Source organism: Oncorhynchus mykiss, chromosome 9 (genome assembly GCF_057628025.1).
Source record: "Oncorhynchus mykiss isolate SJ-2025 chromosome 9, ASM5762802v1, whole genome shotgun sequence".
NCBI classification, from domain to species: domain Eukaryota; kingdom Metazoa; phylum Chordata; class Actinopteri; order Salmoniformes; family Salmonidae; genus Oncorhynchus; species Oncorhynchus mykiss.
In genome coordinates this window covers 57,440,344-57,457,384 of record NC_143030.1, presented here as the reverse complement: position 1 = coordinate 57,457,384, position 17,041 = coordinate 57,440,344, and the positions used below count along the sequence as shown (strand labels likewise).

The 17,041-nt window shown below is 44.1% G+C and overlaps 1 protein-coding gene across 1 annotated transcript in view; it reads left to right on the top strand.

The window, feature by feature from the left end:
- The window catches only part of dennd2c (DENN domain containing 2C), a 34,322-nt gene that overhangs the window by 7,713 nt on the left and 9,568 nt on the right, over window positions 1-17,041 (top strand). The window contains exons 2-15 of the mRNA XM_021616174.3: window positions 537-1,824; window positions 4,851-4,975; window positions 5,288-5,409; window positions 5,526-5,666; window positions 8,503-8,587; window positions 8,854-8,898; window positions 9,183-9,370; window positions 9,620-9,729; window positions 11,556-11,625; window positions 11,954-12,031; window positions 12,397-12,537; window positions 12,744-12,892; window positions 13,173-13,350; window positions 13,731-13,772. Coding sequence (XP_021471849.2) covers window positions 782-1,824; window positions 4,851-4,975; window positions 5,288-5,409; window positions 5,526-5,666; window positions 8,503-8,587; window positions 8,854-8,898; window positions 9,183-9,370; window positions 9,620-9,729; window positions 11,556-11,625; window positions 11,954-12,031; window positions 12,397-12,537; window positions 12,744-12,892; window positions 13,173-13,350; window positions 13,731-13,772 — 2,517 coding nt within the window. The 5' untranslated portion in view covers window positions 537-781. The remainder of the gene's footprint in view (window positions 1-536; window positions 1,825-4,850; window positions 4,976-5,287; window positions 5,410-5,525; window positions 5,667-8,502; window positions 8,588-8,853; window positions 8,899-9,182; window positions 9,371-9,619; window positions 9,730-11,555; window positions 11,626-11,953; window positions 12,032-12,396; window positions 12,538-12,743; window positions 12,893-13,172; window positions 13,351-13,730; window positions 13,773-17,041) is intronic.

Sequence of the window (17,041 nt, the reverse complement as noted above, 5' to 3'; positions counted from 1 at the left end):
ATTTTTGACCGGTACTCTATATATTTGCAAAAAAATATATGGGGGATTAGAAGTGATGCAGACTTGTATCCCGTTAAATCTGTGGAAAGACTTGATGTTTGCTGTTCGCCACCACTCCCCGTTTAATTTAACAGAGCTTGAGAAAATATGCAAGAAAAAATGGGAGAAAATCCCCACATCCAGCAAAACTAATAGACATTCCAAATCTGAAATCAGCGCCACAGGTGCTTCTCCAGAGTTTTGACTCTGGTGTGAATACTTATGGAAATGAGCTTTTCTGCACAAATTTCTAAATACATGTTTTTACTTTGTCATTATGGGATATTGTGTGTAGGTGGGTGAGATTATTTTTTTGAAATCCATTTTGAATTTGGGCTGTAACACAAAGTGGAATAAATTAAGTGGTATGAATACTTTCTGAAGGCACTGTAGTAGTGTCGTCATCCTCAATAGATACTGCTTTCTCTTCAGAGTGTTGTCTTGACTTGTTTTGAAGTGCTGATGGATGAGTAACTTTTGTGTCCTTTGCTTTGCAGGTCCTTCTTTATGTGGAGAAGAGGGAAAAGAGCAGTCACCGACCCTGTTTAACGGAAGAGGGGTTTAAAAGTAAATAGGAAACGATAGAAGACCCCTGTGAATCTCCTTGCTTTCCATAGCCTACTGTGGTTAAAGTTGTAGGACAGACTCACTGTTTTTAACAGTGTGTCTATACACCGGGAGGGTCCTCATGCTTCCACCAACTATGCAGTGAGGGTGAGCTGGCAGTGTGCCCCCTCTCACCATGCTGGCTCTGGGCATAGAGCAGGGGAAAGGTGGAGGGGGACGGGGCCGGGCTACTGTGGCCTGGCAGGCCCCATCCTCAGTGAAGTCTCTAACCCAGGACCCAGGGAGGCCTACTGTGGCCTGGCAGGCCCCCTCCTCTGGGGAGCCTCTAACCCAGGACCCATCGAGGCCTACTCTGGCCTGGCAGGCCCCCTGCTCAGGGAAGCCTCTAACACAGGACCTAGGGAGGCCAGGCCTCAACATCAGGCAGAAGATTTCCCAGTGGGAAGGCCTCTGTCAACCAAACGGTGATGGGCATACCGAAAGGGTCAAAGAGCATGCACCAGTTGTATCCCGATCTCTTTCAGGGGATGTCCTGGGTAACGGAGTATGTAGCGACAGTTTGAGAGGTGTACCTCATGGCAAAGCCAACCTCTCTAAAGCCAGAAGCCTGGGTTTGGATTTCAGGGAAAACCTACAAGCACGGTGCGGACACAAGGGCATTGGCAGAAAGTCGGATGCTCCTCAGAATCACAACAGTTTCAGTAAGACTTCAACCACAATACCAGTGTCCAAGCCATTCACAGCACCTTCGCAAACTCTTACAACAGACACTACAAACATCTTCCAAGTAGAAAGGATCATCCCCACCAATGGTGAACTGAAGATGGGTAATGTGTTGGAAGTTAAGTGGACCAAACCCCTATGTCTGTCTGTGGATGACCATGGAGAGAGCCTGCCACCAGGGAATTTCTACACCTCAAGGGGCTTCTGGCGGAGGCTGGAGGGAGATGTGTTGTTCTGGGAGAAGGGAACAAATACCTCAGCAGAGCCTCAGAGTGTTGTGGGTCCAGCGACTCGCCCTCCACCAAAACCACAACGGACATTTCAGTATCAGGGAGCGGACAGCACCCCAGCAAACTGGGTCCAATGGGACGGCAGGATTCCATCTGTCAACCAATCCAACACCAAGTGCAGTGGCATAGCCCAAACACCTAGCTTCCCAGAACCCCTGTGTCCTGTTAGCCGTGGCAATGGATTTTCCAGACACAGAAAGAACAGGTAAGTTCATGATACTGACACCTCTAGTATAGAGAAGGTTTGGTTTACCATTTTAAAACAGAACATTTTTGGCATCTTACTTTTTCAATGGCTTTAGTCAATGTAAAATCTGGTTGTTTGTAATACAAACACGTTAACAATTATTTGGTGAAAGTCTTTCTCTGTCCTGAGCTATTGTGCTCTCATACAGTGTCCTTAGTTGTAAATTGTTTTATGTTAAGTAGTAGAATGAGAGAGTTTTAGAAGCAAAGTTTGAGTGAGAGAAGGGTCAGTCTAGCATTTGGTCGGCCTCCATGTGTGATTACACAGTCTTTGGCAGCATTGCAGACTATTGTCTGGATATGGCCTACTTCCAGAGCAGCCAACTGTCTGGCGGTCACGTTTGTTTCGAAACACACCAGCTCTCACATTGAATTCCACTAATGTAGTCTCCTAATTTTTCTATCAGTTTGTATTCTCTATGAGGGCAATTCCATATAATTCCACACAGTAAGGTTTCAAAGGACACCAATACTGGCTTTGTAGCATCTACTGATTTATCGTTGTAGTGTCTTAAAGAAGGCCTGGGGAAATGTCACACGTTATTTCTCAATAATAATTTTGGATACAGACTTCAATGGTATGCCAAAAACCTACCCCCTAAGGACCTTTTCTATTGATTTAATTCCAGGAAGATCCAAAACATCATACATATCTTTGGGCCAATCTTGAATGGAATTCTATATGCGTCTTTAGCATAACCATCCAAATTGCTTTCTATTAGGCTTACTCTTGTAACTCTCTTTCCGGCTCTCTCTCTTGCTCACACTCTCCGTATTGACCTTAACCCGTAGCCACATGTTGAATTTATTTTTCTTTAATCTCTCCGTGCTTCTATTTTACACCCTTTTTTTCTCTCCCTGACGCACCCTCCTGCGGTCTATTGCCATCACTAGCCGGCTACCAACCGGTTATTCAACCCTGCACCTTAGAGGCTGCTGCCCTATGTATATAGACATGGAATCACTGGTCACTTTAATAATGTTTACATACTGTTTTACTAATTTCTTATGTATATACTGTATTTTACTCAATTCCAGTCTGACATTGCGTGTCCTAATATTTATATACAGTGCCTTGCGAAAGTATTTGGCCCCCTTGAACTTTGCGACCTTTTGCCACATTTCAGGCTTCAAACATAAAGATATAAAACTGTATTTTTTTGTGAAGAATCAACAACAAGTGGGACACAATCATGAAGTGGAACGACATTTATTGGATATTTCAAACTTTTTTAACAAATCAAAAACTGAAAAATTGGGCGTGCAAAATTATTCAGCCCCCTTAAGTTAATACTTTGTAGCGCCACCTTTTGCTGCGATTACAGCTGTAAGTCGCTTGGGGTATGTCTCTCAGTTTTGCACATCGAGAGACTGACATTTTTTCCCATTCCTCCTTGCAAACCAGCTCGAGCTCAGTGAGGTTGGATGGAGAGCATTTGTGAATGGCAGTTTTCAGTTCTTTCCACAGATTCTCGATTGGATTCAGGTCTGGACTTTGACTTGGCCATTCTAACACCTGGATATGTTTATTTTTGAACCATTCCATTGTAGATTTTGCTTTATGTTTTGGATCATTGTCTTGTTGGAAGACAAATCTCTGTCCCAGTCTCAGGTCTTTTGCAGACTCCATCAGGTTTTCTTCCAGAATTGTCCTGTATTTGGCTCCATCCATCTTCCCATCAGTTTTAACCATATTCCCTGTCCCTGCTGAAGAAAAGCAGGCCCAAACCATGATGCTTCCACCACCATGTTTGACAGTGGGGATGGTGTGTTCAGGGTGATGAGCTGTGTTGCTTTTACGCCAAACATAACGTTTTGCATTGTTGCCAAAAAGTTCAATTTTGGTTTCATCTGACCAGAGCACCTTCTTCCACATGTTTGGTGTGTCTCCCAGGTGGCTTGTGGCAAACTTTAAACTACACTTTTTATGGATATCTTTAAGAAATGGCTTTCTTCTTGCCACTCTTCCATAAAGGCCAGATTTGTGCAATATACGACTGATTGTTGTCCTATGAACAGAGTCTCCCACCTCAGCTGTAGATCTCTGCAGTTCATCCAGAGTGATCATGGGCCTCTTGGCTGCATCTCTGATCAGTCTTCTCCTTGTATGAGCTGAAAGTTTAGAGGGACGGCCAGGTCTTGGTAGATTTGCAGTGGTCTGATACTCCTTCCATTTCAATATTATCGCTTGCACAGTGCTCCTTGGGATGTTTAAAGCTTGGGAAATCTTTTTGTATCCAAATCCGGCTTTAAACTTCTTCACAACAGTATCTCGGACCTGCCTGGTGTGTTCCTTGTTCTTCATGATGCTCTCTGCGCTTTTAACGGACCTCTGAGACTATCACAGTGCAGGTGCATTTATACGGAGACTTGATTACACACAGGTGGATTGTATTTATCATCATTAGTCATTTAGGTCAACATTGGATCATTCAGAGATCCTCACTGAACTTCTGGAGAGAGTTTGCTGCACTGAAAGTAAAGGGGCTGAATCATTTTGCACGCCCAATTTCTCAGTTTTTGATTTGTTAAAAAAGTTTGAAATATCCAATAAATGTCGTTCCACTTCATGATTGTGTCCCACTTGTTGTTGATTCTTCACAAAAAAATACAGTTTTATATCTTTATGTTTGAAGCCTGAAATGTGGCAAAAGGTCGCAAAGTTCAAGGGGGCCGAATACTTTCGCAAGGCACTGTATTTCTTAATTCCATTTTAGATTTGTGTGAATTGTTAGATACTACTTCACTGTTGGAGCTAGGAACACAAGCATTTCACTACATTCTGCAGTAACATCTTCTAAATATGTGTATGTGACCAATACAATTTGATTTGATCATCTTCACTATCAACTTGTGAAAACCCCTCCAATGCCGAGGCCCTTTGGCTGAACGTAAGAGGATAACACATTGAACATCACGATGCAGACTGTGTTTAGGGCGACAGTGGCCCCTGTCTCACATCCCCCTCTCCCTCCATTTTTACAGGAAGTCCTTTGAGTTTGAGGATGTGGTGCAGTTGACAGCGCAGCAGGGTACAGTGGGAAGTGGGGGCAGGCGCTCCGGCCTGTTCCACGCCTTCTCTGACGACAACATTTATGAGGACATTATCTGTGAGTTCACCCCTGACACAAAGTGAAAAAAGACACTCCACTTAGGCAGCCTGAGTCATCTTACAATCTTAGGAACATTTAGGAACCAATTCTTTCCTAGTCTTACTTCCCATCGTCGTAACCACTGATAAAGAAAAGGCTGGAATATAGATTTTTTTCCATATTGTCACATCAAGTCCTTTTTAGGTCAGTGGTGGACGTAAAAGGAGAGAAATAAAGGCAGCCATTTAAGACCATTCGGACTTAAACAAGTACTATTAGCGTATTATGATGTGTATGTCATCTGTCTCCCTCACCTTTGACCCTGGCCAGCTGGATCCTTGACCAGAGACAACCCATATGAGGATGTCAAGCTGGCTCCTACTATGTGTCTCCCCATCAGGCGTCCCCGACCCTGGAACATGGCACAGAGAAAGAGCCCTTGCACACCAAAGGTAGTCATGGAAACTGATTCACAGGATATTAGATTTCAATTGAGCCCAGTATGATATGAAAAAACAAAACTGCTTTAATCTTTAATTACCCAGTCCTCTTGTATTCTGTGTCTCAGCTCCCTCCCAAGCCTCTCACGTTGTGGGTGGAGAGGAAGGAAACACTGGCAGCGACACCACCCTCCCCTACTGAAGCCCCCCACAGAACTGCCTTTCCCAGGCGACCCACAACCACCCACAAAACATACAGACTGCCTCAGGTAAACACACACAAGCATTTCATAAGTATTTTATACACAGTGGAAATTGTACACTGCTCAAAAAAATTAAGGGAACAGTTAAACAACACAATGTAACTCCAAGTCAATCACAATTCTGTGAAATGAAACTGTCCACTTAGGAAGCAACACTGATTGACAATACATTTCACATGCTGTTGTGCAAATGGAATAGACAACAGGTGGAAATTATAGGCAATTAGCAAGACACCCCCAATAAAGGAGTGGTTCTGCAGGTGGTGACCACAGACCACTTCTCAGTTCCTATGCGTCCTGGCTGATGTTTTGGTCACTTTTGAATGCTGGCGGTGCTTTCACTCTAGTGGTAGCATGAGACGGAGTCTAAAACCCACACAAGTGGCTCAGGTAGTGCAGCTCATCCAGGATGGCACATCAATGCGAGCAGTGGCAAGAAGGTTTGCTGTGTCTGTCAGCGTAGTGTCCAGAGCATGGAGGCGCTACCAGGAGACAGGCCAGTACATCAGGAGATGTGGAGGAGGCCGTAGGAGGGCAACAACCCAGCAGCAGGACCGCTACCTCCGCCTTTGTGCAAGGAGGAGCAGGAGGAGCACTGCCAGAGCCCTGCAAAATGACCTCCAGCAGGCCACAAATGTGCATGTGTCTGCTCAAACGATCAGAAACAGACTCCATGAGGGTGGTATGAGGGCCCGACGTCCACAGGTGGGGGTTGTGCTTCCAGCCCAACACCGTGCAGGACGTTTGGCATTTGCCAGAGAACAACAAGATTGGCAAATTCGCCACTGGCGCCCTGTGCTCTTCACAGATGAAAGCAGGTTCACACTGAGCACATGTGACAGAGTCTGGAGACGCCGTGGAGAACGTTCTGCTGCCTGCAACATCCTCCAGCATGACCGGTTTGGCGGTGGGTCAGTCATGGTGTGGGGTGGCATTTCTTTGGGGGGCCGCACAGCCCTCCATGTGCTCGCCAGAGGTAGCCTGACTGCCATTAGGTACCGAGATGAGATCCTCAGACCCCTTGTGAGACCATATGCTGGTGCGGTTGGCCCTGGGTTCCTCCTAATGCAAGACCATGCTAGACCTCATGTGGCTGGAGTGTGTTAGCAGTTCCTGCAAGAGGAAGGCATTGATGCTATGGACTGGCTCGCCCGTTCCCCAGACCTGAATCCAATTGAGCACATCTGGGACATCATGTCTCGCTCCATCCACCAACGCCATGTTGCACCACAGACTGTCCAGGAGCTGGCGGATGCTTTAGTCCAGGTCTGGGAGGAGATCCCTCAGGAGACCATCCGCCACCTCATCAGGAGCATGCCCAGGCGTTGTAGGGAGGTCATACAGGCACGTGGAGGCCACACACACTACTGAGCCTCATTTTGACTTGTTTTAAGGACATTACATCAAAGTTGGATCAGCCTGTAGTGTGGTTTTCCACTTTAATTTTGAGTGTGACTCCAAATCCAGACCTCCATGGGTTAATAAATTTGATTTCCATTGATAATTTGTGTGATTTTGTTGTCAGCACATTCAACTATGTAAAGAAAAAAGTATTTAATAAGAATATTTCATTCATTCAGATCTAGGATGTGTTATTTTAGTGTTCCCTTTATTTTTTTGAGCAGTGTATTTACCGCAAACTATTAGTTATTTAATTTTTGTAATTTTGAGTGGGAATAGCAGTCTAAAATGTTAGTGGTATTGGTCTGTTTACAAGATTACACATAGAAGCCAAGCTAGTGTTAGGCCTACAATCTGTTGTCCATTTGGAGATAAATCTGAGCTTCCTGTATGCTTGGCTCTGGATCCAGGTCACTCATTCCGCTGCTCAAGTTGAAACTTGACTGATGGCCCTATTCAGTCCAAACAGGTACCCAGTAGGAAACGTTTTTCAGTGCAACAAGGAAGTTGTGCTTGAATTACATGTATTGATTCGCTAACTTTCAGAAAAGTTTAAGGCCAGATCACAAGTATGTCAACAACAATGTGATGATATGTCACATGAATGTGATTTATTTGTATCAGATAAATATACTGAACAAAAATATTAATGCAACAATTACAAAGATTTTACTGAGTTACAGTTCATATAAGAAAATCAGTCATTGGGCCCTGATCTATGTATTTCCCACATGACTGGGCAGGGGTGCAGCCATGGGTGGGCCTTGGAGGGTGTAGGCCCACCCATTTGGCAGCCAGGCCTACTCACTGCGGAGCCAGGCCCAGCTAATCAGGATCAGTTTTTCACCTCAACTGGGCTTTATTTCTGACCCCCCCCCCCCCCCCCAGACGATCCTGCAAGTGAAGGGGGTCCTGGGCTGGGCTCGTTAAACTTGGTCTGCTGTTGTGAGGCCGGTTGGATGTACTGCAGCTTATGGTAGAGAAATTAACATTCAACTCTCTGGCAACAGTTCTGGTGGACATTCCTGCAGTCAGCATGCCAATTGCACGCTCCCTCAAAACTTGTCACACAATACAATGACAGATGTTTCAAAACGGCACATTTTGATGTGGTCTTTTATTGTCCCCAGCACAAGGTGCACCTGTGTCATGATCATGCTGTTTATAATCAGCTTATTGATATTCCACACCTGTCAGGTGGATGGATTATCTTGGCAAAGGAGAAATTCTCACTAACAGGGATGTAAACAAATTTGTGCACAACATTTTTGAGAAATGTTCTTTTTGGGCATGTGCAGAATTTGGGGCATTTAAATTTTTTTTATATATTTTTAAAATTAGCTCAAACATGGCACCAACACTTTACATGTTGCGTTTTATATTTTTGTTCAGTGTATATCTTTGTGTACGTGTTTGTTTGTGTGTGGTTTCTCTGACGCAGTATGTCAATAAGATTCATGTGATCTTTGACGCCAAGCGAGGGAGAAAGAGAGTGAAGAGCCAGGCACAGGGCGGTTCAGCTCGAGGTATGACTGTTATTACCCTCAAACTTGTCTACAAGATGAAGATGAACTGTTCTCTGTAAATACCCAGCAATTCATGAGATACGTTACATCCCGTCACTGGTACAAATACAATACAAAGACACTCTGTCTCCTATAATGTCTTTCTTTCATCCCTTTATTACTCTCTGTCTCTCGCTCTGTGTTTCTATCTCTGTCTGTGTGTCTCTGTCTGTTGCACTCTGTCGCTCTCTCATTTTCTCTTGCGCACTCTCTTCTGCTCTGAACAGAGGAGACCAGTGGAACTGAGAGTGACCCAGAGGACAACACTAATGGTACTACTATAGGATTGACCTTCATTCCAAAATCAATGTTTGGCAGACGTTTTTAGAATGTTGAGATCAGTCAATCAGCCTTCTACTAAAGTTGTATAGCTCCAGCCTCAATCCCAAATTAAGGGGAAAGCACTGTCTAGTTTTTTTTTTTTTGGGGGGGGGTGCCTTTATCTTTTCTATTCACATTTTATTTGCATTTAATCAAAGCAAGATATTAATATCCTGTTCCGTTAGATTCAACTTATCAGATTTTTTTTAAATAAATGTTTTACTATCTCCACTAGGAGGGTCGAGACGCTCGGTCTATGTCCAGTCCACGCTGAAGCGGAGGCCAGGCTACCGCACCCTGGAGAGGGACCTGATCCAGCTCCAGCAACAGCAGCTCTTCCAGCTCTTTGTGGTGGTGTCACTCAGAAAGAGTTCCCCGGGAAACACCTATGCCCCTGAGATCACGCAACAGTTTCCCAACAAGGTTATTGTCAATTGAAATCAATTAAAGCCAACATCTTTCAGATGGGGGGCAACAGAGCTTGGTGGCGGAACACACTTATACAATACATTTTAATAGGGGAAACCATGCATGGGCTCAAAGGAACCCCAGAATGTTTTGAGTTGCCTTTGTTTTTTGTTACCATTGTATTTCTCTTGACTATTTCCTGTTTTGCGGGCCAGGGAATAAAATGAGTCTAGAAAATGAGTCTCTCCTTTCTTTACGGTGTAGTTTGCGAAGTCTTCTCGTCACTCCCGTGAAGCTGAAGATCGGCTGAAGGCAATCCCCAAGTTTTGCTTCCCAGACTCTCAGGACTGGCGGCCATCTGGAGACCTGCCCAGGTAAGCTGCTGTCACATTCACATTGTGGTCACAGTATGTAGCAGTGGTGTACAATAAGGATATTCATATAAGGGTGCTGAAACAACCACTTTAATACAGTGCCTTGCGAAAGTATTTGGCCCCCTTGAACTTTGCGACCTTTTGCCACATTTCAGGCTTCAAACATAAAGATATAAAACTGTATATTTTTGTGAAGAATCAACAACAAGTGGGACACAATCATGAAGTGGAACGACATTTATTGGATATTTCAAACTTTTTTAACAAATTAAAAACTGAAAAATTGGGCGTGTAAAATTATTCAGCCCCCTTAAGTTAATACTTTGTAGCGCCACCTTTTGCTGCGATTACAGCTGTAAGTCGCTTGGGGTATGTCTCTATCAGTTTTGCACATCGAGAGACTGACATTTTTTCCCATTCCTCCTTGCAAAACAGCTCGAGCTCAGTGAGGTTGGATGGAGAGCATTTGTGAACAGCAGTTTTCAGTTCTTTCCACAGATTCTCGATTGGATTCAGGTCTGGACTTTGACTTGGCCATTCTAACACCTGGATATGTTTATTTTTGAACCATTCCATTGTAGATTTTGCTTTATGTTTTGGATCATTGTCTTGTTGGAAGACAAATCTCTGTCCCAGTCTCAGGTCTTTTGCAGACTCCATCAGGTTTTCTTCCAGAATGGTCCTGTATTTGGCTCCATCCATCTTCCCATCAATTTTAACCATCTTCCCTGTCCCTGCTGAAGAAAAGCAGGCCCAAACCATGATGCTGCCACCACCATGTTTGACAGTGGGGATGGTGTGTTCAGCTGTGTTGCTTTTACGCCAAACATAACGTTTTGCATTGTTGCCAAAAAGTTCAATTTTGGTTTCATCTGACCAGAGCACCTTCTTCCACATGTTTGGTGTGTCTCCCAGGTGGCTTGTGGCAAACTTTAAACAACACTTTTTATGGATATCTTTAAGAAATGGCTTTCTTCTTGCCACTCTTCCATAAAGGCCAGATTTGTGCAATATACAACTGATTGTTGTCCTATGGACAGAGTCTCCCACCTCAGCTGTAGATCTCTGCAGTTCATCCAGAGTGATCATGGGCCTCTTGGCTGCATCTCTGATCAGTCTTCTCCTTGTATGAGCTGAAAGTTTAGAGGGACGGCCAGGTCTTGGTAGATTTGCAGTGGTCTGATACTCCTTCCATTTCAATATTATCGCTTGCACTGTGCTCCTTGGGATGTTTAAAGCTTGGGAAATCTTTTTGTATCCAAATCCGGCTTCACAACAGTATCTCGGACCTGCCTGGTGTGTTCCTTGTTCTTCATGATGCTCTCTGCGCTTTTAACGGACCTCTGAGACTATCACAGTGCAGGTGCCTTTATACGGAGACTTGATTACACACAGGTGGATTGTATTTATCATCATTAGTCATTTAGGTCAACATTGGATCATTCAGAGATCCTCACTGAGATCCTCAGAGATCCTCACTGTTTTATATCTTTATGTTTGAAGCCTGAAATGTGGCAAAAGGTCGCAAAGTTCAAGGGGGCCGAATACTTTCGCAAGGCACTGTATAAGTATTGAAACAGGTCAAAACTTAAAAAGTAGCGAGTTTTTTTTGTAATAATCACTGTCCTAGAAAGAAATATGATCTGAGAATTAAGTGAAAGTTATGTTAAATGAAAGGTTGAACATCTAGTGATTCAGACAAAGAAAAACATGATTGCAGTTCATATGCCATGCTTTGTTTTCTTCCCAGGGAGTCTGCCTTAGAACACTGCTTATCTCTACTACAATGTGTATCCCTGTCAAATTGTCTATGCTTCTGTCTCTAGTGAAACTTTCTCTTTTGTCTTGACGGGAGAGGATGGCAGCCGTTGGTTTTGTTACTGTCGTAAGATCCTGGTGAGTGTGTGTGTGTGTCATTACGTTTTGTGTGTGTCTGACTATGCGTGTGACAACTTGGCAGTAAAGTGCTTACTCAACATCTAAGGGATATACTCCATCTGAGTCGTAGGCCATAAAACCTCTGAATCAATGAACCTAACTAAAAATAATTTCAATTTTTTTCCAAATGTTGAATGTTAGATTTGTGTTTTTTTTAATACATTGCACAATTCGATGTTTCTGTTATCCCCCAGAAAGTCAGCGTTTTATAGCCTTTCAATAACTTTGACACTGAATGCCAGGATTGGTTTTCACGCTCTTCTCTGTGTTGATTTGTGCCATTTAGCCCTGTGGAAAGGGGAAGAGACTGCCTGAAGTTCACTGTATTGTAAGCAGACTGGGCTGCTTCAACCTGTTTGCTAAGGTACCGGCAGTCTGATTAAACTCTTCATATATAATGCATTTTAGCTTGCTTGTGCACATTGAAAAGGGTTGAAACTAAATCCTATAAAAATGTCCCAAGCTAATCAGAAGGGTGAGTTTTGAGAAGGATAATTGATATATTTAACGATGTGTTATTATGTACCACCCAATGTTTTAGTCTGTGCAGGTGAGAGGGGACAGGTGTGACTAGTGTAAATAAAAGTTGAAGAAAGCAGCTAGTATTTAATGTAGTCCTGGTGTATTCCCTTGTTGATACTTGTCATCAGGATTGTCTTTGTGTTTAGGGGTGTAGTTATGGAGTTATACTGGGTGCGTCTTTGTGTGTGTGGGTGGGTGTGTTTTCAGATCTTGGAGGAGGTAGAGAGGCGCAGGGAGATCTGTCCTGCCCTGGTGTCCCCCTTCATGCGTAGCGTCATGGAGGCTCCTTTCCCCGCCCCTGGACGCACCATCACAGTCAAGAGCTTCCTCCCAGGCTCAGGAAATGAGGTAACAATCACAACTAAGAGGAAGTCACCCTATGACTATACGAAAATAGTTACTACAGGATGTTAAGAGAAGTAACAGTTCCTACCTAGCTCTTTATTACGGACACTTTGTCAACAACACCTGCAATCATGTGCAATGTCTCTGCCCAGCAACCAACTGTTGTAAGAGCAATAGCCAACCGTGTGTGTGTGTGTGTGTGTGGTCAGGTGCTGACTCTGTGCCGGCCGGTGGACTCGAGGCTGGAGCACGTGGACTTTGAGAGCCTGCTGCAGTGCCTGAGCGTTGGGAGACTCTTGCAGGTGTTTGCCTCTCTGCTACTGGAGAGGAGGGTCATCTTTATCGCTAACAAACTCAGGTGATGCGTTTCCTCTAGTACACACAGCTTCACTGGCATCTCCAGCTTGGCTTGGGAGACAGTGGGAGGGCAGGTACTGCAGAGTACTGGTTCAGGGTGGAATGTATTGTGTGCTTTGCTCTTCTGTTGGTCGGTGTGAAAGTGCTGTGTGTAAGTTGTCATAAGTACATAGTGTAGTCCGAGTTAATTGTATTGAATAGACTGTATGGACTCCATATCTTTGACGTGCCTCTTCTCTGGAATTTCACATCTTTTCATCCCTTTCTCCTCCTCTCTTCAGTGTGCTGTCTCGTTGTGGCCATGCTGCGCTGGCGCTGCTCTACCCGTTCACATGGCAGCATACCTTTGTGCCTGTGCTACCCGCCAGCATGCTGGACATCAGCTGCTCTCCCACTCCCTTTCTCATGGGGGCGCTGGTGCCCTGCTTGCCCGAGCTGCTGGAGCTGCCCATAGAGGAGGTAAGTGACAAAGCTCACCATCTGATTCCCAGTGGCTAGTCACTAGATGGCCATGCTACAAAGGACAGCATTTTCGATTTCATCAGAATTGATGAGGAAGTACATGAGTGATTATTTCCTTGATAAAGGGTTAATGTTAGGGTTATTTAGTGTTCTGTCGCACACAAGGGTTTATCAGACTTAAAAGTATTTGTGCCACCTAGTGGTAATTTTATAAACGTCATTGCAGTAAGACTAACAAATAACTGGAGTATCAAACTTCAAATAGTTACTAACAGTTAATGGTAGACAGTCCCTGATGTCTAATTTGAAGCCAAATACTTTGACCTGCTTTCCTGTTGTCACTGATCTTTTCTATGTTCTCTCCGTTTGCATTCTAGGTACTTATTGTAGATTTATGCGCAGACAAGTTTGTCAAACAGGTGTGTACATTTTACATTTTAGTCATTTAGCAGATGCTCTAATCCAGAGCGAGTTACATTATTGAGTGGATACATTCTTTTTTACTTTTTCCTGTACTGGTCCCCTGCGGGAATCGAACCCACAACTCTGAGCAAGTGCCATGCTCTACCAACTGAATTGTATTTAATTGCGACTCAATGATGGGTGTGGTTCCAAAACATGACAAGTGACTAGGACATGAGGAAGACTTTATCTGTGCATGTCTGCTCTCCGTCCTTGTCCTGGGATTGTCTTTTAAAGTGGCATTGTTAAATTTGTATTTTATTTAACGAGGTAAGTTAGTTAAGAACAAATTAGTATTTACAATGACGGCCTAACCAGGACTACGCTGGGCCAATTATGCGCCGCCCTATGGGACTCCAAATCACGGCTGGTTGTGATACAGCCTGGAATCGAACCAGGGTCTGTAGTGATGCCTCTAGCACTGAGATGCAGTGCCTTAGACCGCTGCGCCACTCGGGAGTTTAATTTCATACTACACTATGCCAGAGCTTGAATTTCTCTTGGATGTAGTCCAAGTTCATATAGTGAGAATATTAAAGGGATTATCCATCCCCAGAAATAAAAATCATGAAACTCCTGTCAATTTGATGAACGCCTATGTTCTATCAGTGAAAAAAATAAAAAATGTCCCCCTGATATAACTTCTAAGTGGTCCATCTGTGAAGTCTGGAAATTGTATAGGAATGTGTTATGCAGTGCTTTCTGAAAGTATTCAGACCCCTTGACGTTTTTTACGTTACAGCCTTATTCTAAAATGGATTACATTTACAATCTACACACAATACCCCATAATTCAGACCCTTTGCTATGAGACTTGAAATTGAGCTCAAGTGCATCCTGTTTCTATTGATCATCCTTGTGATGTTTCTACAACTTTATTGCAGTCCACCTGTGGTAAATTCAATTGATTGGACATGATTTGGAAAGGCACACACCTGTCTATATAAGGTCCCACAGTTGACAGTGCATGTCAGAGCACAAACCAAGTCAAAGGAATTGTTCGTTGAGCGCCGAGACAGGATTTTGTGGAGGCACAGATCTGGGGAAGGGTACCAAAACATTTCGTAAGCATTGAAGGTCTGCAAGAACCCTGTGGCCTCTATCATTCATAAATGGAAGTTTGGAACCACCACGACTCTTCCTAGCGCTGGCAGCACGGCCAAACTGAGTAATCGGGGGAGAAGAGCCTTGGTAAGGGAGGTGCCAAGAACCCGATGGAACTCTGATTTAGTTCATCTGTGGAAATGGGAGAACCTTCCAGATGGACAACCATCTCTACAGCACTCCACCAATCAGGCCTTTTATGGTAGAGTGGCCAGATGGAAGCCACTCCTCAGTAAAAGGCACATGACAGCCCGCTTGGAGTTTGCCAAAATGCACCTAAAGGACTCTGACCGTGAGAGAATATTCTCTGGTCTGATGAAACCAAGGTTGAACTATTTGGCCTGAATGCCAAGCGTCACATCTGGAGGAAACCTGGCACCATCCCTGGGATGAAGCATGGTGGTGGCAGCATCATGCGGTGGGGATGTTTTTCAGTGGCAGGGACTGGGAGACTAGTCAGGATCGAGGGAAAAAATACAGAGAGATCCTTGATGAAAACCTGCTCCAGAGCGCTCAGGACCTCAGACTGGGGTGACGGTTCACCTTCCAACAGGACAACAACCCTAAGCACACAACCAAGACAATGCAGGAGTGGCTTCGGAACAAGTCTCTGAATGTCCTTCCTTGAGTTGCTCAGCCAGAGCCCGGACTTGAACCCGGTCTAACATCTCTGGAGAGACCTGAAAATAGGTGTGCAGCAACGCTCTCCATCCATCCTGACAGCGCTTGAGAGGATCTGCAGAGAAGAATGGGAGAAACTCCTCAAATACAGGTGTGCCAAGCTTGTAGCTTCATACCCAAGAAGACTTGAGCCTGTAATCACTGCCAAAAGTACTGAGTAAAGGGTCTGAATACTTATGCAAATAGAATCTCAGTTTATAAAAAAATAAAAACCTGTTTTTGCTTTGTCATTTATGAGGTATTGTGTGTTGATGGATGAGGGGTAAAAAAAAACAATTTAATCCATTTTAGAATAAGGCTGTAACTAAACAAAATGTGGAAAAAGTCAAGGGGTCTGAGTACTTAATGAATGCACTGTAAGTAATAGTTGCTATGGCATTTCGCTTCCGTTTCTCAATGAGATCCTATTGGGCCGCTGATATTGAATGCTAGTTTCTATGACGACACCATTCTGTATACTTCTGGCCCTTCTTTGGACACTGTGTTAACTAACCTCCAGATGAGCTTCAATGCCATACAACTCTCCTTCCGTGGCCTCCAACTGCTCTTAAATGCAAGTAAAAATAAATGCATGCTCTTCAACCGATCGCTGCCTGTCCAGCATCACTACTCTGGACAGTTCTGACTTAGAATATGTGGACAACTACAAATACCTGGGTGTCTGGCTAGACTGTAAACTCTCCTTCCAGACTCACATTAAGCATCTCCAATCCAAAATTAAATCTAGAATCAACTTCGTATTTCATAGCAAAGCATCCTCTACTCATGCTGCCAAACATACCCTCGTAAAACTGACCATCCTACCGATCCTTGACTTCGGCGTTGTCATCTACAAAATAGCCTCCAACACTCTACTCAACAAATTGGATGCAGTCCATCACAGTGCCATCCGTTTTGTCACCGAAGCCCCATATACTACCCACCACTGCAAATGTACCCTCTCGTTGGCTGGCCCTCGCTTCCATACTCGTCGCCAAACCCACTGGCTCCAGGTCATCTACAAGTCTTTGCTAGGTAAAGCCCCGCCTTAACTCAGCTCACTGGTCACCATAGCAGCACCCACCCGTAGAACGCGCTCCAGCAGGTATATCTCACTGGTCACCCCCAAAGCCAATTCCTACTTTGGCTGCCTTTCCTTCCAGTTCTCTGCTGCCAATGACTGGAACGAACTGCAAACATAACTGGAACTAACTCAAACATAACTAAATCAATGGGGGCCACATGCCATGACATTTTGGGAAATTTAGATTGTCCCTCACTGTCTCGTTGTTATTTTGGTGATTGTTAGTTGTCAAAGATTCTTATTTAAAAATGTATAGCTCCATTATCTCTACATACCTTATCTCTTTTTGGTCTTAAGTTTACAACATTGAAAACATTTTACCATCCCGAAAATTATTTTCTACAAAATATATTTTTGGGAGTGGTGGCAACGTTTTAT